The following is a 23,211-nucleotide window of genomic DNA, read 5'->3' as shown; positions in this document are numbered from 1 at the left end:
AAAATTGAAGCTTAATCCCACTGGGGACTCTTGGAGATGGGTGTAGAACCAATACCCTGAAGTTATCCACCATCACCCGCAGAGGCAAGGGAGCTGGGGTACCAATCCACCAACTGCTCTCAGTTACCGATGAGTTGAGGGCTGCCCCTGGGGAGGGAGTCGGGGTGATCCTCTGTCCCTCTGGTCCGCTCCACGCACAGAGAGAGCAGGTTCCCACGGCCAGAGAAGCCCTTCGGCAGAGTCACAGTATAGGCCAATGAGATGAGAGGAGACGTTTGTCCCTTCTTCTTTCCTTCTTTTTCCCAGCTGATACACAGACAAATGTCAGGAGATGCAGCCATCCTCTGGAGATCCTGAGGTAGCAGCAGGAGGAAAAGACTGAGACAATCACACAGAAGCCTTGGGCCTTGGGCCATAAACGGGGCCTCCAGACAGCTGCCCCCAGGCTGTTTGTTCAAATGGCTGCGGTTGAGTCTTCTGTTACTTGCACCTGAATGCGATTCCTCACTGAAAGGTGGGGGGACTCTGCCTCTTTCCTGAGGAGCTGCCGATGGGTAAACAAGACATGGCTTATCTAGTTGTCCCGCCACGAATGAGGAAGAACACCTCTCTCGGGTAGCCCAAGTCCAGAATTAAGCTTGGCACTCCCCTTCTGTAAAAGAAGGGGGATGGGCCAGGTGATGGCAAAGGTTGCTTCCAGCCCTGGAGTCCAGCATGGAAGAGGAGGCCATGGTGGGGGCATCCTATGAGCTCCAACCTGCCCCTCCACTCCAGCGGAGCTTGCTAAGGGGGTGAGAGGCCCAAACAGAGACTATCCCGGCTATTGTTACATCTTTCACCAAACTTCTGGGCAAAAGGACCACTGGACAGGCAGTGAGGACACACCCAGCAGAGGCTTTAGGCCTGGAGGAGGTCAGCAGGCAAGTGGAAGGACTGATTGGCCATGAAAGCCGAGGACTTGAGGGGCTGTACAGTTTAGACCTGGAGAGTGCGTTGCCACCAATGTGCGTGTAGTGGGGAAACATTTATGGAGCTAATTTTAGAGACTAGACCATAGGAGATGGGGAAGAGGTATCTTCTTAACCTACTGGAGATTTGAAATTCAGAGAGGCACTCTTTGGCTGGCACACACATGTGCGTACATGTGTGCATGCTGGCAGGTGGATGTGTGCGCACACGTGCATGTATATGTGCGTATGCGTGCCTGGGTGTTGTGGCTGCTAGCTCCTTAGCCTCCAGGCTGGTTGAGAGGAAGCCTTTATGATCTCACAGCTCAGCCTGGGGGCTTTAGAACCTCCAAACGGCATTGCATGGAGATGAGAAGAGGAAGGAGAAGCTAAGTACTCAGCTGATGACAGGTGCTGTGCCAGCTCCTACGAATACGTTACACTCACAGTGAGCCTGCAAGGCAAATCCGATCTCCCCCACTTGACAGACTTTGAAGACAGGGCTTGATTGAGACACAGCTCTGGACTGACAGAGCCACTCACTCTGGGTTCTGTTCCTGCTTCCGTAACTTACATCTGCATGGCCATGGGCACGTCACCTAACTGCTGAGAACCTCAATTTACCAACAGGAAAACAGGGGCACTTTGGAGTTGGAGGCACATTTGATCGTTCCTACTCTGCTCAGTCCCCCACGTTACAGTGAGGACGGAATTAAATAACATTTGTGAATTTTTTTAAATCGTCAAGTGCCATGACAATTAAAGGCTTATAATTATTTCCCACAACAATAATAATAAGCTAAATTTGATTCTGGCATAAAAATGCAAAAAACTGAAATTCAATGATGTAAAACAGATCAATTTGGGGAAAATTATACCCCATCTGCATTTCACAAAGCTAGTGAACATACACATTGCCACACCATGAGATGGACTAGAAAAAGGGAAATGTCCATTAATTCAGTAAGTCTTCCCAATTCCTGTTGACTCAAAGGCACAACAATTTATTCATGAATAACTCTGCTGGGCTTAGGGGAAGATCCAATGATTAAAATATATTCTTAAAGCCTTTAAGAGACTTTAAGCGATCATTTGTATTCCAAATTGGTCTCAGTGACACGAGCTCTTTAAAATGTTAGATCACAAAATAATCCGAAGCCAGAGGCTGACTGGCAATCCTTCTGCTGGTTTCATCAAGTCGAGCAAGGGTTCCCATTCTGCTGAGACAATAGGCTGCATAATAAGCACTCGTAACCGGAGTTTAGGGATCTAATCCAATGAAATCTTCAATCAACTTAATCTGATACTGCTTTGGCAATTCTTCTGGACCAGTCCCGAATTTGGATCATCTGTCCTATTATCCAACAGTGAATACCACCATGTGACCCAATTCTGAGTCTGAAAGAAAACGCCCCCTGTTGTTCTGTGGTCTTCTATTTTTCCTATAGTGCAGCTTGCCTTATTTAAGCCTCATAAACATCAATGACCCAAAATTCCTGCCCCTATTTCCTCACTCAGGACCTCACATCCCTAAATGGTCTACTAAGCCCCATGCCCCCATCCACTCGGTTGAGGCTCTCTGGGAATCCACTGCTAATGGTACCCCGTGGACAATGCTGTTTTGGGTGAGAGAGAGGCACCATCTCTTGGAGCAACTAAAGTCACCATACCATGAGATGTGAGAGCAGTGCTGGGTTCCGAGCAAAGTAAGAAGAATGGCATCTCTCATGTTTTGTGGGTGAGCCCCAAAGCAGCTTGGCTTGTACCCAGAGTGCGTTCAACCTCCTCGTGAAAATATCCCCTTTGGCTTTCTTTCTAAGTCCTCTGTCTACATGAGGGCCCATGAGGCACTGACCACTCTGCCCTCCCCTCCATCCCTTCAGTCTCTCCCTCTCTTCCTTCCCAAGACAACTCTGCCGCCAACTCCCCCCATGCTCTCCAGCCAACAAAGGCCCTGTGCACTTCGCTTCATGTAAACAGATGCTCGAAGTTGGACGGAGGGACCATCAGTTCAACCAACAGCCAACCTCCAAATCCCATTTTGGACTCGGCTACAACATGCTGCAATGTGAATTTTCGAACCCCAGATTTTCTGTCCGATTTTAACCCATGTGGCAAGCCATGTGTTTCATTTTTAAGGCTTGAAAAATACAGTCAACATGGCTCTGAGGCCTTGTACTGGCCTTAAGTCCCTTCTGACTCATTCACAGCTGTCTTCAAGCTCAGGACAATCTCCTACACCTTGTCTGCCAAATGCCTTCTAGGCCAGGTTGAGTGAGGGAGGGAAAGCCTGGGTCTCTCAAAGACCCTCGATGGTCCCTTCCTTGGCCAGAGAGTGCCACACCTCCAGGAGGAAAGAACCGACCCAAGTCAGAGGTCCAACAATCAGATTTTGTTTAGGATAGAAGGCCATTGAATCAGTCTCATTTATTTTCTCTGTACTTGTGTTTCCTTAGTTTTCCCACATTATTTCTAATTTGGGCTGTTAGAAATGGGGAAAGATTAAAAACCACTGATCTAAAGATAATAGAGTATCTTAGTGGTTATTGCATTAAAAACCAGCCAGCTAAAGTGAGTTTGGAAGATCTTAGAAGTCAAAGCTGGCGGAGTCTACAGGCCAAGAAGCAGCTGTCTTGCTGAAGGCCGTGCCTCCCTCCCTAGTGAAAACACATGTAGAAGCATATGAGTCTGTCCTCTTATCTCCATCTCCTTCTAGAAAGAATGGGATAGAGGTATGGGATTGCCCTTTGGATCAGGGATTCGCCCAGGCATCCCTAATAGGGGGACCTTATCTACAGTGTGGCCCTATCACCCTTTGCTTGTCTGTCTTGCTCATGAGCCTTAATGAATATCTGTTGAATAGAGGACTGGGATAAAACATATTTTGGCTGCCTCAAATGCTTTCCTAGAGAATTAGGTATGCATGTCTGAATAGGTGGATATAGGGGTAAAGAAATGAACACTCATGGACTTCCCTGGTGGTGCAATGGTTAAGAATCCACCTGCCAATGCAGGGGACACGGGTTCGAGCCCTGGTTCGGGAAGATCCCACATGCCGCGGAGCAACTAAGCCCGTGCTCCACAACTATTGAGCCTGCGCTCTAGAGCCCACGAGCCACAACTATAGAAGCCCACGCACCTAGAGCCTGTGCTATGCAACAAGAGAAGCCACCGCAATGAGAAGCCCCTGCACCGCAAAGAAGAGTAGCCCCTGCTCGCCGCAACTAGAGAAAGCCCGCGCACAGCAATGAAGACCCAACGCAGCCAAAAATAAAAATAAATAATCTTATTAATAAAAAGAAATAAATGAACACTCAAACTGTCACTTAATGAATGATATGAACCACACCATTTATATTTCTCTCTTTGCTGACAATGTATAATTTAATTAATAGTATTAAATGTGTCTATGATACTACTCCCCTGTGTTTCTACCATTCCTCTTACATCTTACCTCCAATAAGTTCCTCCTACACACACACACACATACACACACACACACACTCTCACATGTTTCCTAAGAAAAAAACCATCACAAATGGTACCGGTGCTAGGAACAAGAAGAAAGGTAGGGAATAGTGCTTCTTCGAAGTGCTTCTTTTCAATTAATGATTTACCCTCAGATCAATAGTAGCTTTGGTACATCTCAAGGTCCCACAACTGGGAACATAATTACCGGTAGCATAACTTTACAATGACATTTCATTATTACAATTAATTACATACAAATAAAGTATCCACCAGCTCCCCCCGCCAAAGGAGTTTGGCCAATTTGTTTTGATAATTAGATAAGGCTTATTTTAAATCCAGCCAGCCAGCCACATCCATTTTTATGTGCTTTTTAAATGTAACCCACATAAATTTGAGTGTCCTCATGGCCCTTTCAGCTTTTTCACAGTCAAAAGAAATACACAGTCAACTCTTAAATCCTTGAGGATTTAATGGAGATTTGGGGATGGATTTTCTAGATGAAGTGGCACGAGGATTTTTCACTATCTTAACTGTTCTTCTTTGAGAAGCCACCAACCTATGCTCCACTCCCTTTGAATGCAATGCAATAAAATCCTTCATCTTATTACAACTTTTCTAGAGACAACAAACCAATTACACAACTCCCTTTCAGAAGTACAAAGTCTCAGTCAAAATAGAATATTGACCATGCCTATGACATTATAATGAGTCCACTCCCTGCACTCAACCCATCTCCTCATTCAACCTGCATTCTCCGCTCTTCTCCTTCCCGGTGCAGTTTGGAGACATGGCAGTTTAAGGTGAGGGCATGGTGCCTCGGCAGTCTGCCCCCCACCCCTACTTATTACATCGTAAATATCTGAGCCCACCTGCCCAGCCTCTCCCACCAGAGTCTCTGCTCCTTGCAGGTCTCTACATAGTTAGAAACTCAAATTTTCTTTCTTGCCACAAACAAAACACACACCACTTACTCCAATGTTCAGGGCAGCCTGAGGGTGATACTGTCTCATTCATGTTGAGCGCCGAGAAATGCCTCTCATGTGACCAACATTACCCCTTTGGGAGCAAATTAAAGGGCACTGTCTTCACCCTAAGTCCCGGGCTGGATCTGGGGTGTATCTCTCTTTTTAAAATACATTTATTTATTTTATTTCTGTATTTTGGCTGTGTTGGCTGTTTGTTGCTGCGCGCGGGCTTTCTCTAGTTGCTGTGAGCCGGGCTACTCTTCGTTGAGGTGCTCGGGCTTTTCATCGCAGTGGCTTCTCTTGTTGTGGAGCACAGGCTCTAGGTGCACGGGCTTCAGTAGTTGTGGCTCACGGGCTCTAGAGCGCAGGCTCAGTAGTTGTGGCGCACAGGCTTAGTTCCTCCGCGGCATGTGGGGTCTTCCCGAACCAGGGCTCGAACTCGTGTCCCCTGCACTGGCAGGCGGATTCTTAACCACTGCACCACCAGGGAAGCCCCTGGGGTGTCTCTTGAATGAGACTAAGGAAGCTGCTCTCCCATCCATCTTGCACTGCCCCCCAAACCCATCCTGGCTGCCCTAGTTTAAATCCCACTATTCCATCTTGCTTCCGGAAGGTGCCATGTTGCCTTTTTTTTTGTTCCTCGGCGTGATTAGCCAATACCAACAGAGGGAATTAAGGAAGTTTCTCCAAGTTTAAGATCAGATCTCAAATTGTTCCGGCACTCTTTGTTAAAAGTTGCAGATCTTTGTCCCGCAAGGATTGATCCAAGGGCTTCTCATTATCCAAGCCTGCTTCTATGGCTCCCTCAGGCTGCCTTTTGCTATAGCAGCTCCTCCTACTGCCAGCATAGGAGAACGTTTGTGCTGCTGGTAGATTCCTAATTATGAACTCAATCTATAAATCCTAGCTTCCCTGCCCTCCTACCCTTAGGATGCCCTACCGTTAGGCCAGTGAGACAGTGGACCACTAAATCAGATGCCTGGTGGCTTGAGAGTTGCAATAATCTCTGCTGTTCAGTACTCCATCTAACAATGCTTCTGTTCTGCCCTCAGTGCCTGCCATGCCCGAAACCTTCCAAGAACCACTAATACAACTCAAAGTCCTTTTCTCTGGTTCCTTGCATGGAACTTCCTGCGAATTTCTTATGTTTCTAGTAGCAATTAGCTTGTATAAACAGTTCAAAGCCCACTTGATGGCAAGGCTTACAGTAGCAGCCCTGCTCCTGGGGAGCTGGTCCCAGCTAGAGCAGGGCAACAACTTTGAACTAGCTCGAGTTTGCTTATCATTGACCTCCTCACTCCTTGCATAAAAGTCTCTTATTTCTTAAAACAGAGTTGGGCGTCTCTGAGGATTAGATTAAATGCTAATGTCCAGTTTGCAAGTTCTTGTAGGCGTCCTCCATTTAACCAATTCGCGTGACCCTGCGTTCGTTTAATCCTCTGTGTGCTGCCACCTGTTCTCTAAAACTCTAATTGTAATGTCAGAGAAGTTTCCATGTTTCTCTCAGGCTTTCCTGTGCTGTAGTGCTTATACCTCATTCACCTACATTTGTTTATATTACGGGTCCAACACTTTGGGAATCCTAGAAGTTATATCTGTGGCTCAGAAAATGACTATTATTTTAATCTAAGAAGCAGAAAACGGTGCCTTAGGCAAAGTCCCACTCAGGCCTCTCAGATCTAACCTGCACGAAGTCAGGTCCACTTATGGTCCTTTTTACACGGGGTTACATTCTAAAAGCATTACTCCAATCCAACTTGGAAAGAATGGAGGTCTTTTGTGACATAAACCGGCTAGCTCTTCACCAAACCTGATTTCTCTTCCTCCTGGCCACACAGCTAGATGATATTTCCCAACCTCCCTTGCAATTAGGAGTGGTCATGTGACTGGGTTCTGACCAGTGAAATGCCAGTGGATACAATGGGTACCACATCTAGGCCTAGGCTCTAAAAACATCCCACATCCATTTCCACTCTCTTTGGTTTCTCCAGGCTGAATGTAGATAAGCTCTGCAACATTGGAAGGATGTGTTGAAAATGGGAAGGAGCCCAATTCCCTGAATCACCACTTGTAGGAGAGCTGCCCACCAATTTACAACAAATATTTTGGACTTTATGTAAATAAGAAGTAAACTTCTATCATGTTTGAGCCATAATACATTTATTTATTGTACTGGTTGGCGTCCCCTTAACTAATAGCACATCACACAAAAAACTCCTTCGTCAAACATCTTCTCACCTCCTCCTTCCCAAACACTTAATCACTGTCACCTTTTGAGAGAAATTGCCCACACCCACAATACTCTGAGAAATAAATCTACCTTCCATTCTGACTTTTATTTTGAAGGGCGGCTTTTAACCTTACCCTGGAATTTTGATAAATTGAAAAACCTTCCTGCTGACACATCAGTTTTGCTTAAATAAGTTAAATATGTTCTCCAAAAATTGTAAACTTCATCCCATTCCAGACTAAACAAGACAGATGATTTTGGAAATTCTAAAATAATCTAATAGGAAATAATTAAAATAATATGGTGTTATTGTACAATGATTATTAGGAAAGCATTATTTCTTGTATTAATCAAGATAGGATAGACTCTGCTTGTAGGAAACAACCAACTCCCCTCAAACCTCAGTGATATTACCCAACCAAAATGTATCTCTCAAACATACAAAGTCTGCTTCAGATCCAGGAGACTCCAGGGCGGCTGTGCTCCATGGGGTAGCTCAGGGATCCAGGCTGCTTTGATCTTGTGGCACCGTCATCTCAATATATACTTCCACAGCAGGGGAAGAGAATGCTGGAGCCTCTAACAATGGCAGAGCAGTTAAATGCTCTGGCCCACATATGACACGTCACCTCCAGACAGAGTGCGTTGGCCAGAACAAGTCACACGGTTCCTCCAAACTTGGAGAGTGTGGGGAAGGAAAAACACCCTTCTGTATGCCCAGAAGGACAGGAGAATTGGATATAGTGAGCAGTAGGTACTAGAGAACTCTACCTTTGAAACCTTTAATTTTGGTTTCTTAATATTTCTGCTACGAACTTCTGGTAAGTCCAAATTTTTTTCCAAAAACAATCCTGTAATTTAAACTTTTTTTTTGCTAAGTCATTTGGATTTCCCAACTCCAGTTAGTTAGAATGAGTGCAGTGTAAGGAAATGCATTTCCTTTAATAAAAACAAGAGCAAAGCAAACAAGAATCTCAGGAGGATTGAGCTTTTCTCAGGAGACATGCTGCCGGGGCAGGCCTGGGAGGCCAGTCCGGGGTGGGAGATGGCCAGGGTAGGAGGCATTTCTAGCATCGTGTTCCCCACGTCTCCTCATCCCAAATCACATAGCTTCCTACTGTGATAAAAATATCCGGAGCCTCTGTCATTTTAGCAAGGTTTAATTAAAGCTGCCCTAAATTAAGAAAATCTAGTCATTGTTTGCATTCCTAGATGCCTATGTTTAGTTGAGTCGCACGTAAGCAAAGAAATGAAAAATTAGTTTAATTTTTTGGCTGCGGGGAAGGGTGTGAATTGGTTTTCTGTCGCTTGTGGGGAACATCTTGTGTCTTCCCTCAGCTGGGTTTCTCTGATGGGATTGCTTCTTCCCACCCTCCTGAAGGTCTCTGAGGACAAGCTGCTGCTTGGTTCTAACCTGAGGCAACCTCAAGAGGCCACAGACAGACCAGCTCAAGTTGGGTAGGGTTGGGGAACTCCTCCTGAGAAAAGCTGTGTCCCTGACCCCAGGCCTCTGAGCAACCGAAAGCTGATGCCAAGTGGGTCCCTTGTGGGCGTTTGTCACCCCTAGGGCTGAGCTGAGCAGTGGAGGGGGCGTTCGGAATCCTACTTCCTGTCTCGAAAAAATGAATCAGGGAAACTTCCAGAATCCTTGGGGTGGAGAGGAATGGCTGTAGAGAGGCCATGAATGAGGTGTCTAAGAACAAACCTCTAGGGTCAGACCGTCTTGCTTTGAATCCCATCTCTGTCACTGGTGGCTCTGTAACTCTGAACAGGTTTACTTCACCATTTTGTGCCTGTTCATCTTCATAAAATCATAATATGTACCCCAAAGGGTCATTCTGAGGATTAACCTAGTTCATAGATGTGGAACCCTTAGAAGAGTGCCTGGCTTATAGTAAGTGACCAGTAAATGTTAGCTTCTGTTATTATTATAAGGGGACTCTACCTACCTCTGGGAACTCCCACTTGGTTGCCTGTGGCAGCCTCCCGGACACTGTACTTCCAGAGCACCTCCCTGTTCAAATACTGGAGAGTTTTTAATTTTTATTTTAAATCCAGGAAGCTGATTGCCTTGGTGGACCAATGTGTAAGGAATGTGTGATCTGCACGTGGGGAGAACTGTAAGAAGGATGGGACCCCATTAGGTATCCAGGGTTTGAGTCCAGCAGTAAAGATGTGGGAACAGCCTAGAGTGAAGAATCTTTCAGCAAACCCAGAGCAGACTCAGGCCCTGGGGTAACCATGGAAACAGGAGCCCACAGAGGGATGGGTAAGTGGGTGGAAGGATGGATCCATCAATGGGCAAGGGATGGGTAGTTGGGTGGGTGTCACTTTCACAGAAGAGTGAAGGCCTGTGGGCTGCAGCTGTGAGTACCTCTGAGCTGTGGGGAGCTATGGGGAGGTGGGAATGTGTCCGACGGAGACGGTTGGCCATGGTAAAGGACAAGCAGGCCAGGGCAGAAAGGGAATCTTTCCCTGAGAGAGTTCCCCCAAGTTCCCAGCCTAGGGAAGGAGTAGAGATCAAAGGAGGAGGAAAGGAGTGGGCTTTCAGCCTCTGCAGTTTCCAAGTTGGGTTTCTGGCCTAGAGAGTCTTGACCTACCTAATATCCTTTATTCCCTGCTTCTCCTGCCTAATTCTCTGCTGCTTGTAACCAAGAACTGGGCCTGACCCTTCTTCAGACCTGTGGGGTGGTTCAGGGCCGAAAACGTCATTCTGAGAAAAGGGAAACAAAGTCTTATCTGACGCTGAGAGATCATCCCTCAGTTCCAGCTCAGGACTCCCCTGGGCCTGTGTCCTGAAGTCCTTCCAGCTGGGAATACCTTCAGCTACCCCATGGTGAGCAGCGAGTGGGGACTCTCCAGGGCTCTCTCCTCCCACCTTGGGAGAAACGGATGCAGAGGTCCACCAGCATCTACTTTCCCACAGGCAACAGGGAATGCTGATGCCCCCAAATTCTCTTCTGCCTGCAACTTCCTCCACCTCTCCTGGTTACATGGGGCCAATGACTGAGTTCTGGCCAAAGGATTGTGGGCAGGAGAGAAGTCTGCCCCTTCCAGACCTGGCCTTGGAAACGTCTCATGCCATCCTCCACGCTCTCTTCCCTCATCTCTCATCTTGATGTAGAGGATCCCAGGGAAGGATTCCAAGGCTCTTAGAAACTGACAGAGCTCAAGATGGAAGGAGCCTGGTTTCTGGAATCAGCGGGTGGAAACCCCCCATTGAACTGTAATATGAGTGAGAAATGATACTTTTATCAGGTTAAGCTCCTGGGATTGGGGGTTGTTGCTTACAGCAAGTTGCCTACCCTAATTAATCTTGCACTTGAGATCATTAAGAGGCCAGACTCTGGAACCAGAGAGACATGTTTGAGTCTAGGTATCTCACTTCATGGGCATCCGTAAAATACGGTTAATAATGGTACCCAAGTGAGGGCAGGAGGCAAGCAGAGAGCTTAGCACAGGGCCGATCACGACATAAGCGCTCAGTAATTGGTACCAGTCATGGTTGACATCTTAAGCACTTGCTTTGTGCCAGGCCTCCCTCTGCTGCTACCCTCACCACCGTCACTCTCAGCTTCGTTTCACCACTATCTTCATCTTCTTCGGCCACAGGTGCGGGCCTTGAGGTAAACCCTCCTGATCCGGTATCCCCCTTGGGCCCAGAGAGTAGGGCCAGTGGGAGGGGCTGGGGGCTTCAGTCCAGGCTGTCAGTCACCCAAAGAAGGGTCAGGAGAGGAGGGACAGCATAAGTGACATGCCGGAGGCAGATGGAGAGGGAGTTCCTGGGCCTCTGGGGCTCAGACTCCACACTGTGTGCTTTGAGGAGGGCCTGGGGTAGAGAGGAAAGACAGTCAGACCCCAGAGGTGGTCAAGAGTGAGACTGGGAGCCAAGCTCTCCTCTTGTTAATTTCCCTTGTGGCGACCTTAATTCTAAATTTAATCAAGTTTATCTTAATTTTTTTCTAGCCTTGCCCCAGGATGTTCTGGGGGATTCAGTGAAGGGCCCCAATGGAGCAATACCCATTGCACCACTTGGGTATACCTTGGGAGAGCCTCCCAAGGAGAGGGGTTTTGGAGGAGAAGGTGCAAGATGTGGGACCTCAAAGTCCCCTATGTAGGTCAGCTCTGGGGCATCTGGTCCCCTTTGTAATAAGGAACTCAGAGAGGAGCCCTTCGGAAACAATGTTCTCTCCCTTATCGACCTCCAGGGGCACCTAGGAATGGGGGGCTGTAGGAGGAGAGGAGGGTGGTCTCTGGGGATAAACCCAAACAGCCTAGGCAAGGACTCACATGTAATAAATTCAGTCTGCATTCAGAAACAATGCAGAAACTATATAAATACTTACTGTGGCCTCTTGAGAAAACCCTTAGTGAGGAGTTGCACCCATAATAGGGCAAAACTTCTTAAAACCCCTACTTTTCTCTCAATCCCGCCCCTCCCCCCGGTCCTCCTCTCCCCACACTCTCCTTCCCAAGCCTCAGTCCCACTTCCCCAGCTCAGGTCTCCCTGCCTGCTTCCCTCTTCTCTTCCGCTCTGCCTCTGCTCCCAGCAGCTTCTCTGGGCTCTTTCACCCTAAATCCAAGGCAGGGAAGGAACCGAGGTAAATGATTCTGAGAGGCAGTGTCTCAGGCAGACCTGCAGGAGCCGGGGATTGAAGGGAGGTGGTGAAAAAGGCACCCAGCCTTTATGGTGACCCCGCTTGGGCAGGCACTGGCCCTAGAGGCAGGGCAGGGGTGGGTGTTAACTGAGCTAAGACACAGCCCTTGCCCTTGGCGCTGATCACTGGGCTGCACTTGGGCACAGCTCTGTGCCAAGACCCCTAAAGAAGGGCTGCTCAGCCTCTCAATCTCGGCTCCAGGCTCCATACTGTGATGGCTTAGGGGGCTTAAAGAAAACACTGATTCCACGGGCCCTGCACCAGACATTCTGATTTAATTGGTCTGGGTTGAGGTCCAAGGCATCCAGGGGCATCGTTTATTTTAAAATCTCAAGGGATTCTAGGAATGAGATCCCTTAGGCTAATCAATTGCCTGGGAGAGCGCCCTAGAGCCTGGGGGATCCAGGCCGCAGCCCCAGGCACAGCAGTTCTTTCCCCTCCAACTGCCTTCTTTTTTTTTTTTTTTTTTGCTGTACGCGGGCCTCTCACTGTTGTGGCCTCTCCCGTTGCGGAGCATAAGCTCCGGACGCGCAGGCTCAGCGGCCATGGCTCACGGGCCCAGCCGCTCCGCGGCATGTGGGATCTTCCCGGACCGGGGCACGAACCCGTGTCCCCTGCATTGGCAGGCAGACCCTCAACCACTGCACCACCAGGGAAGCCCCAACTGCCTTCTCGATCCGCCCAGAGGAAGAAGGCGGGGCCAAGACTCTAGCTGTCACAGAATAATGTAAGACAGAAGATGAAGCCTCACTCACTCATCATTCAATCATGTATTCAGTAACCACTTAATATAAGTGTTGTGGGGAAAATGCTAGAAACTGACTGAGGGATCCAGTTTAGATTGGGTAGTCGGGCCTCTCTAAGGAGGTGGCATTTAAATCGAGACCTGAGTGACGAGAAGGAGCCTGCCTGGGAAGCTGCCATGACAAGCAGAGAAAACAGTAGGTGCAAAGGCCCTGCGGAGGGAGCAAAGGGGGTACGGGGCTGGAGCATAATTGCTGGAGAAGAGACCAATGGGCTGAAGTCTGCCAGGCAGAGGTGCATCGTGGGGGATTTTGGAACTATGGGACGGCATGCTTTTCATGCTCAGTTCCACGGGAAGCCCCTGGAAGGTTTTCCGGAGGGAATGGAATGACCTAATTTGTGTTTTTAAGAGACATTCTGGCTGTGATGGGGAGGGTGGCTGGTGGGAAGCCGGGTGGATGCCCGTGATCAGTCCATTCCGGCGGGGGTGGCGGGGGCACCCCTGTTCTCCCCCGGGAGAGGATGAACACTCAGCTCCTCCGCGGGGGGGAATGTAGGTCAGGCAGCCCAGCACCTTCAGCGAAGCCGTCAGTGCAGCCCCCTCGCCTGTCAGAGAATAAAGCCGACTGAGATGTGTGGGCTCAACTGAGAGATCAGTGCTGGCAGAGGCAGAGATAATAATCGCCAAGGTGCAGGGATCTGGGCCGCTGCCTGGGGCCCCTTTTTCTCCTTCCCCGGGGTGCCTTCCCCCCACCCCCTCCGCCGCATCAGGATCTCCCTGGCAGGCCAGCCCAGGGGCAGGCCTTGACTGTGCCTGGAACAGGGGCTGTATTTTAAGATCAGGGCTCAGGCTTCTAAATAAACCAAAAACACAGCCAGCTTCCCAGGCACAGAAGGAGGGAGACGGCTCCATTTCTCTTCAGCGCAGTGACTGGGAAATAAACCAGTGGCTCTGCCTGTCACATGCACTTAACCCTCTGCAAAGGCATCTGTCAGACCCCAGAGCTCCTGCCTCAGCCTTTGTAAGAAATAACTGATGTGCCCCAGACCCAGGCTTCTCCTTGTGGCTCCAAGGGCACATTGTTGTTCAAGGAAAGGTGGGCGTGGGGCCTTGTCCTTGACCCCGGGGGGAAAAGCTGATAAAGGGCAGGTACGGACCCTGGGCCCCTGAGTGGCTGGGGCATGTCTCAGTCAGCTGCTGAAGAGGATCAGGGAGAGAAGGAGAGGGAGGGAGGGAGGGGGAATGGTAAGGAGGGGGGAGAGGGGGCTGGCCAGAGCAGGGGCAGAGCTGAGAGGAGAATGGAGCAGCGCCTCTAGACAGTGAGCGCTCCGGGGGCCTGGCAGAGCCCTGGTGTCTGCGGGCAGGTGGGTGGCTGGGGGTGTGGAAGAAACAAAGAGAAACGGAAGGCGGGCGGCAGGGGGGAGGGCGGGGGCTCCCTCCAGGGACGAAATCTCCCACAACCACAAAGGAAGAAGGAACGAGCTAGAACAAAACCGACAGGAACAGAAGGAGGCGGGCAGATAGAGTAGGGGAGGGAGGAAAACCTCATAGTTATCAAACCCAAGTGTTTCTGGGGAAAAGGGACCCTCCAAATGTGGCAGGAAAAGGTGATTTATGCATTAAACTCAACTAGGAGAAGAGTCAGGAGCGAGGTCAAGGTGACGGGAGTGGCTGGGGACGGTGGCCACACAGCAGAAGCCACATAGACATGTGGTGGCAAAGCAGAAGTGGGGCTGTGAGCTTCAGGGTGGCCAGAAACCAGGCAGAGCACAGTGAGAGGATGGGGGCAAAGGGTAGAGAGGGCCCCAGGGAGGGTAGAGAGGGCCCCAGACTTCAATGATAGGTCCAGCGGACCTAGACAGTGGTGAGGGCCGTGTGCTCCAAACACAGACCTCGAAAGAAACAGAGATGGAGACGAAGACAGCAAATACCAGATTCTCCCTCTTCCTCTATCTCTGTGTGTGTGTGCCTGTCTCTGTCTGTCTCTGCCTCTCTGTCTCTGTCTCTGTCTCCTTCTGTCTCTCTCTCTTCCCCTCTCTCTCACACACACACCCCTCCCTCTCTAAAAGCATCAGACAAAAGATAAAGGAAGCTCATGTGGCCGTCTCCACCCTATTCTCCCTCCCACGTGGCCTGCCTCCCTGGACTCCCCGCACTTGCAGGGGGCTGCAGGGACATGGGTGTGGAGCTCCCTCCGCAGGCAGCACGCTGGCACACCACCACCCCCCCCCCCCCACCCAGAGGCAGGTGACTGGCACAGGTCTCCTCTGTGTGAAGCCAGGCTTGGTTCCAGGACACTCCACATGAAGCGAGCTCAAGGGTCCTCACCAGGCCCTCTGAGGAGCCCCAAAGCATGCAAGCTGTGCAGAGCACCCATCTAGTGGGGATGACATTGCCAGGGCATCATAAGTAAAAGACATGCTGCCCACCGTGGCTGAGATGGCTGCCCTGGGAGTCCAGAGCCACAAGGGCTTTCCCGGGACTTCTGTCCAAAACCTGTAGCCCGTGAGCTCCTTGCTAAGCTCACGTCCTGCTCCGATCTTGGCAAATGGGGACCATGAGAAAGGGCTGAGACCAAGGGGAGGGGGCTTCCCGGGGACTGTGGGTCCATTTCTCAGTTCCAGCCCAGCTGGCAGTGCTTTAAGGAACAATCCTTGGAGACCAAGGGCTTGAATCTGGGCCACAAGTCTCCTGGGGAATGGGGACACTGGTACTGAGCATATCTACACTGGACCCACACTCCAAGTCCCCACTGTGTCTGCATACACAAAGTTCTCATTTCATTACGCACACAGACCCGTCACAGTCGCACTGAATACTACACTGTACACTGCACACTGTAGACACAGCTCACAGTCTGCCACTGTGTGTACACACCACGCTGACATGCCCTAGGTTCCCCTGTTCTGACATGCTGTACACATCCTCCCACCGCTCAGAGGTCCAATTTTTATCAGCACTGCACAGACACTGAAAAGTCTTATTTTCCTCAGACCACACACACACACACACACACACACACACACACACACCTCCCTACAATCCTCCAACTCTGGCACACCACACCGGCCTGTACACGCGCAGTGCCCACACAGAGCTCCCAAACAGAACTCCGTGACTCCCTCCCACGCCGGTGGGGCTTGCACTCCCGCCCCCAGCAAGCTAAGCTGAGCTCGACCTTGGGTTTCCCGGCTCCGTCTTCACCCCTCCAGATGCCTTTCCCCACCACCCTCTTTCCCCCGAAGCTTCAGGAAACTTTTCAGCAGGTGCCTAAAAGGGGAAACCTGGAGTTCCTCCCGTCCTGCTCTTCCCCCGACGCAAGCCATCCTTCATTCCCCAGCTCGGCTCCGCCCGAGACCCAAGTGGGGAAAGGTCACCATAGGCAGTCCCCTGCCTGCGCCCTGTGGCAATAACAGCTGTCACCAGGGGATAGGCGAGGGGTTGGGAAAGGTGTTGGCTCTGCGTCGAGCCGGGGGCCCGAAGGGGTCGCCGCGACGCGCGGGAGGAGAGCAGAGAAGCCGAGGCGGCAGCACCTCCGGAGTCCGGGCGGCGGCCTCGCAGGGAGCTGGGAAGCGCGGAGCTGTCCGTTCAGCACCACCGCGCCGTGCCCCAGAGCAGGGCCCGCGCCGAGGCGCACCGGCTCATCTCCCGCTCCGGCCCCCGCTGTGGCGCGCGTTGTTGTCTCTCTTCGGTGCTGAGGGGCGCGCGGAAAGAGAGAGGAGGGCTCTGCGAGCATCGGGGCCACGCAGCCACCTGTGAGCCTCCTGCAACTGCGGACGGCGGCGGCATCCCCGGCCGGAGACAGGAGACGCTCGGCGGACCCCGCCCGCCCTCCCGCCGGGCGCACACCCAGGCGCACACACACTCGCACCCGCGCGCACACGCACAGCCAGCCGGCAGCTGCGGCCACAGCGATGCTCGCCGGCAGGTCGGGGAAGTTTCCCGCCGGCCTCGGCCGCGGGCCCCAGTGCTCGCAGGTAAGCGCTTCCAGAACGCGCAGGGCGAGCCCGGATAGCTCCGCGGGGTAAGGCGCGGCGCGCGCGGCGCACGCGGCTCCAGGGCACGGCGCCAGGCGGGCGGGGAAGCCCGGGGCGGGGGGCGAGGGGGTTCCAGTCGCGGGGGCTGGGCGCAGGGGACGCCAGGCCGGCCCCCTTACCCCACCCGGGGTTAATGACTCGAGAGGTGAATTTCCCCGCCCCCTCCCGAGGCTACGCGCCCCCCATCTCGGCCCAGCCCGGCCGGTGCGCATCCCAGCTCTGGTCCCGCCTGTCTGCGGCGAGCGGGCGGGGGCGTCTCCTCGACCCGCCCACGGGCAAGGTCAGCTCGCAGCTCCCTGGGCTCTCAGAGCCGCTGGGGCGCGACCTCCGCCAGCGTAAAGGGACCGACAGAACCCCCAGGGTGGGCGTGGAAACGCGGCCATGCTAGTGGAAACATAGCCCCCACTCCAAGCCTTTCCTCGGGAGGGGGCCAAAACCCATAGAACCGGCTCCCCATCCCAGTGTCCTTCAGCACCCAGAGACCCGCTGGAGAGGACTGGGTTCGCCAGGGACGGATGGGGAAATAGAAAGAGGTGCCCGAGCCCTGAGCGCCCGGCGCTCACCCGACACGATTCCTTCGGCTTCCAGGTGTAGCGCCCCCGCGCGGCGCGGGCGGCTGGGTGTCTCCAATATGACTGGCCAGAGCCTGTGGGACCTGTCGGAGGCCAACGTCGAGGATGGAGAGATCCGCATCAACGTAGGCGGCTTTAAGAAGCGGCTGCGCTCGCACACGCTGCTGCGCTTCCCCGAGACGCGCCTGGGCCGCCTGCTGCTCTGCCACTCGCGCGAGGCCATTCTGGAGCTCTGCGACGACTATGACGACGTCCAGCGTGAGTTCTACTTTGACCGCAACCCCGAGCTCTTCCCCTACGTGCTACATTTCTACCACACCGGCAAGCTTCACGTCATGGCGGAACTGTGCGTCTTCTCCTTCAGCCAGGAGATCGAGTACTGGGGCATCAACGAGTTCTTCATCGACTCCTGCTGCAGCTACAGCTACCACGGCCGCAAAGTGGAGCCCGAACAGGAGAAGTGGGACGAGCAGAGCGACCAGGAGAGCACCACGTCCTCCTTCGATGAGATCCTGGCCTTCTACAACGATGCATCCAAGTTCGATGGGCAGCCCCTGGGCAACTTCCGCAGACAGCTGTGGCTGGCGCTGGACAACCCCGGCTACTCGGTCCTGAGCAGGGTCTTCAGCGTCCTGTCCATCCTCGTGGTGTTGGGGTCCATCATCACCATGTGTCTCAATAGCCTGCCGGACTTCCAAATCCCTGACAGCCAGGGCAACCCTGGTGAGGACCCCAGGTTCGAAATCGTGGAGCACTTTGGCATCGCCTGGTTCACATTTGAGTTGATGGCCAGGTTTGCTGTGGCCCCTGACTTCCTCAAGTTTTTCAAGAATGCCCTCAACCTGATCGACCTCATGTCCATCGTCCCCTTTTACATCACTCTGGTGGTAAACCTGGTTGTGGAGAGCACACCTACCTTGGCCAACCTGGGCAGGGTGGCCCAGGTCCTCAGGCTGATGCGGATTTTCCGCATCTTAAAGCTGGCCAGACACTCCACTGGCCTCCGCTCCCTGGGGGCCACACTTAAATACAGCTACAAAGAAGTAGGGCTGCTTTTGCTCTACCTCTCTGTGGGGATTTCCATCTTCTCCGTAGTGGCCTACACTATCGAAAAGGAGGAGAATGAGGGCCTGGCCACCATCCCCGCTTGCTGGTGGTGGGCCACCGTCAGTATGACCACTGTAGGGTATGGGGATGTGGTCCCAGGGACCACGGCAGGGAAGCTGACCGCCTCTGCCTGCATCTTGGCGGGTATCCTAGTGGTGGTACTGCCCATCACCTTGATCTTCAATAAGTTCTCCCACTTTTATCGGCGCCAAAAGCAACTCGAGAGTGCCATGCGCAGCTGTGACTTTGGGGATGGAATGAAGGAGGTCCCTTCCGTCAACTTAAGGGACTACTATGCCCATAAAGTTAAATCCCTCATGGCGAGCCTGACGAGCATGAGCAGGAGCTCGCCAAGCGAACTAAGTTTAAATGATTCCCTGCATTAGCTGCGAGGGCTTGACCTCCTCAAACCCACATTGCTGAGCTGTGTCTCGTGCCTCTGGCACAGTCCAGGCACATTAGGGTTATGGCGTAAGGAGTATGCCCAGCCCCAAGGGGAGAGATGCATGGGATATGCACCCCAGGTTGCTTTTACAGTATTTAGGATCATTTTTAGAGGGTGGTGTGTCTGACACCATGCCTTTGCACCTTTCAGTGAAATGACACTCACTGGTCTTTGCATCGCGGGCATAAAATGTTCACCTTTCTGCCGGATGAGTACCTAATTTCTCTGTTCATTGTGTTCTCTATTGTAGCGCTTGTGGCCCAGTACTGTCTCAGTTGTTTGTGCTCCTGTTTCTGAGGTTGTCGTGTGAGTTCTGTACCAAAAAGCCCCCACAACTATGTCCAGTGGAAACACATCTATGGGGTCAGCAAGGATATGATGAGGTTTTGCTCACAGTCATGTAGAAACAAAATCTCAATTCTTTATCCAATGCTTTCATTTAGTTTTAATACCAAAACAAAGGGAATGTGAAGTTAAGTACACATGACTGATGCAAGTCTGTGAGTTGTTTTTGTAACTCTGTAGCCCTGTGGCTTGCATGGGTACCCTGCTCACTCTTAGAATGATGTACACTGATGTTCATCTCTTAAATGTTGCTCTTTAGAGAACGTTATTTTGTTAATCATGTAGTGACGATTGAAATCTTTACCAAGAACAGATGCGTTAGGGACAGGGGCTTCAGCTAAACATAGGCCAAGTCACAGGATGCTTGAAGACCTTTCAAAGTCAGCCCTCCGTCTTTTCTAGGGTGGTCGTAGAGACATTTATTTCTTGCTGAGGTTCCTGGTCTAGGTCATTTGAATAAACTTTGCTGTGTCTTAGATATTAGCATGTTTTTGAAATGTTTCCTTTTAAAGATGTTTAGAAATAAGATTGTATTGTCTTTATCAACTAAAAAGTTGACTGTTGTATTGTCTGAGGCAAACATTGTTGGGTTGCTAGCAAGGGCAGTAGCTTAGAAAATTTTGTTGCCTGCTCTGAAAGCTTATAAAATGAGAACCCTTTTATTTCCAAGCAGAATTTACTTAGATAATTTTGCTTCTATGATACAGTATGTTACATATGATGCTCTAACTGCCCCAGAGTTCCTGGTATGACATGGAAACCTGGTGGTGTGGAAGTGTGTACTCAAAATATAGACAAATGGCTTATCCAGGATGGAAATATTATAGTTCTTATTTCCATTTCAGCTGCCTTTTCTTGGGGGAGGGTTGGTGGAGGCCAGGAGAAAGGAAGGAGTTGTAAAACAAAAAAGCATTGTTACTTAATAAAATGTCATAAATAATTGTAAACTTCTTGAAAAGCTTGATGCTACTTAAAAGACCTTTAAACTTCTAAACTTGTGTTAAGGTTGAGAACTCTTTCCTTCTCCAGAATGCCCTCTCTCTTCTTCTTCAGTTAACCAGCACATAGCGTTTTGAAGGGTTAACCTGGACCCCTTAGTAAGATAGTTCTCTGTTATATTCTAGGTAATCAGGTGGTTTTCCAGTTGGCTTCCATTGTTGTTCAGTCTTTGGAAAGGCTGCAGAATCCAGGGATCTACATGCGGAGTCAGGCAGGCTTTTCATCTATGTCTTGGATCTTCCTTAAAAAGGTCCACTTTGTGTCTTAGTTGGTTGAAGGTAGTACATACTTCTTGGGGATGTGGTGAGGATCTTGTCAGAGGCTCTGTGTACTTGTAGTTGCCATGGCTACTACAGAGCGGGCCATTTGCACTAGTCACTTATGCCTTTAGGTCCCCAGTTCAAATCTTTCCATCAGACTGGAGCCTTATGGTGGGCAGGGAGGCAGCCACGTCCTAATGCTACCTGGTCTACCGTCTACATTTGTTTCTCAGAAGCATCAGGAAAGGTGAGATGACTTAGGGGCAACCAACCACCAAGTCAGAAGGGCAGGGATATTTCTCAGAATTTGCACATGTAGCACTTGGCTTTGGCTGACGTTTCCAGCACTGGAAGGCAGAGAATTTACGAAATAATCTCCAGCTGCACTGAGGCAGGTGATGGTACAAACTCGTGAAGACTGTTCAGTTTGCCAAGGCTGATGGCATTGGGTCACTGAGTGTGGTATCCACGGTCACTGACCATAAAGCTTGTGAAAAGTGGAAACAAGGAAGGAGGCTGAATAATTCAGTCACTCTCATGAGTATTCTTTTTAAACAGGCAGGTTTTACCACCAAAACAGAGATACCTTTAGTGGTTACTTTTTGCAGATGTGAAAACTGGAAAACCTGACTTTTCATTTTGGTGATGACTTGCGTTTATCTGGTGCCTTTCATTGGGGGAATCCCAAAGTACTTTAGAGACTGTCTTTTTAATATCTTTTGTACATATATATACTCGTATAAAATATTATTTTGCCCATCCTGGAATTTCAGTTACTTCCGAGCATGAGAATGTCCTAATAGCATTAAGTACTCCAAGCAGTGGTTTCAGTTAAGAGGGAGAGAGAACAACCCAGCTGGCTTGAACACTGGAGTTAATTCCCACAGAGGATGGAGACAGAACTGTGATCCGGGGAGGAAGAACACTCCTCTCCCACAAAGTATGACCAAGGTACGCAGTTCACAAGTGCTCTCAGCTGGGCTTTGATTGACCTTGTTAGATAACATCTTATGGAGCAGTTTCTTCTGGTCCCTGAAACTAATCGGTGCGGGGAAGAGGGGTGGGGGTGAATTTTCTGCTCTGTTTCTGGAGTTAAGAACATAATTGTGAGGTGACATCTTTTGCCACCAGGCTGTCAGACTGACCTGTAAACCTCCTTTAGGGGGACCCAGTAAAAGCTTCAAATCGCCTATTTCCAGCAGTGGGCTTGAGATCAGCTTCACTCCCAACATTTGAAGGTTGTTCTTTTCAATGTCTTTGGGACAAATACATGGGCCGGGCTCTTCTGGAAATATATGTGATGAGCATTTTGAAAGCACTGGCTGGGAAGTGACACCGTGTCTTTTCTGCACAGATGCACACTGGTTATAGTTTGGTGTTTTCTGCCAACCCTCTGCATTTCCTGGGTTTGCTGCTGAGGAGGGGCATGTTATAATGCCAGGCTGATTCGTAGCTCCTAAGGTAGTAATTGGTATTTAATCCTTGGATGTGTTATTTCTACTTGGCTTAGTATTCAAATAATGGAACTACCTGCTAATTGTTGCCTCATTTCAAAGAAAATGACCTGTTATGCACTTTGGGAATAGCAGTGATCTGTACAGGCTGTGTGCTATCTACTTGAAGGCTTAACTGGTATTTCTTGTATGTTTTAACAGCATGACTCGTTACAGAGCTGTAATTTTAAAAATTGAGAACGCTGTATTTGCGCTGTCCATTTTAACACTCATTAACACGCTACTGTACGGGCACTGATGCAGCCCCGCAGAACCGTTCTGTGTGATGACCGCACGTTACTCTCCGCGCCTTGACTCAGCAATGAGGAAGAACACTGACACACTCAGGACTCCAGCCTCGAGGAGAATGCAGATTAAATAGAACACAATTATTGACACTCCCTTAGGGCACTTCAGTTACACGTGGAGTGGCAAACACAACAAGGGCGTTCGACATTGGGGACCAGATTTCCTGAGAAAGGCTGGGCCTTTTTTTTTCCTTTTTTTTTTTTTTTTTTGCAGTACGCGGTCCTCTCACTGCTGTGGCCTCTCCCGTTGTGGAGCACAGGCTCCGGACGCGCAGGCTCAGCGGCCGTGGCTTCCGGGCCCAGCCGCTCCACGGCATGTGGGATCTTCCCGGACCGGGGCACGAACCCGTGTCCCCTGCATCAGCAGGCGGACTCTCAACCACTGCGCCACCAGGGAAGCCCAGAGGTTCTGTTTTTACATCGAGATGAAGAACTGGTCAGGGCTTTAAGGATGATCTAATCTGACCTTCTCATTTTGCAGCAAGGGGATGTGAGGCTCAGAGAAGCCAAGCGAGGCACCTAAGATCACAGAGTTGAAGGCAAAACTGGGAGCAGACCCCAGTTAGCCCAGTGAGCTTCCTAAGATTCATGTGGCCTTCGGAATGGCTTGTAGTCAATGTCGCTACTGG

At 50.6% G+C, this 23,211-nt stretch overlaps 1 protein-coding gene across 1 annotated transcript; it reads left to right on the top strand.

The window, feature by feature from the left end:
• Nucleotides 1-17,684: 17,684 nt before the first annotated feature.
• KCNS2 (potassium voltage-gated channel modifier subfamily S member 2) lies at nucleotides 17,685-19,118 on the top strand (the record flags this gene model as incomplete). Its single annotated transcript, XM_082674733.1, has 1 exon — nucleotides 17,685-19,118. The coding sequence occupies one exon, from the start codon at nucleotides 17,685-17,687 to the stop codon at nucleotides 19,116-19,118; it is 1,434 nt and encodes a 477-aa protein (XP_082530859.1).
• Between the last annotated feature and the right edge of the window lie 4,093 nt (nucleotides 19,119-23,211).

This window comes from Grampus griseus, assembly GCF_964374135.1.
Source record: "Grampus griseus genome assembly, chromosome: 17".
Taxonomy (NCBI): domain Eukaryota; kingdom Metazoa; phylum Chordata; class Mammalia; order Artiodactyla; family Delphinidae; genus Grampus; species Grampus griseus.
This window is presented reverse-complemented; position numbering and strand designations above follow the sequence as displayed.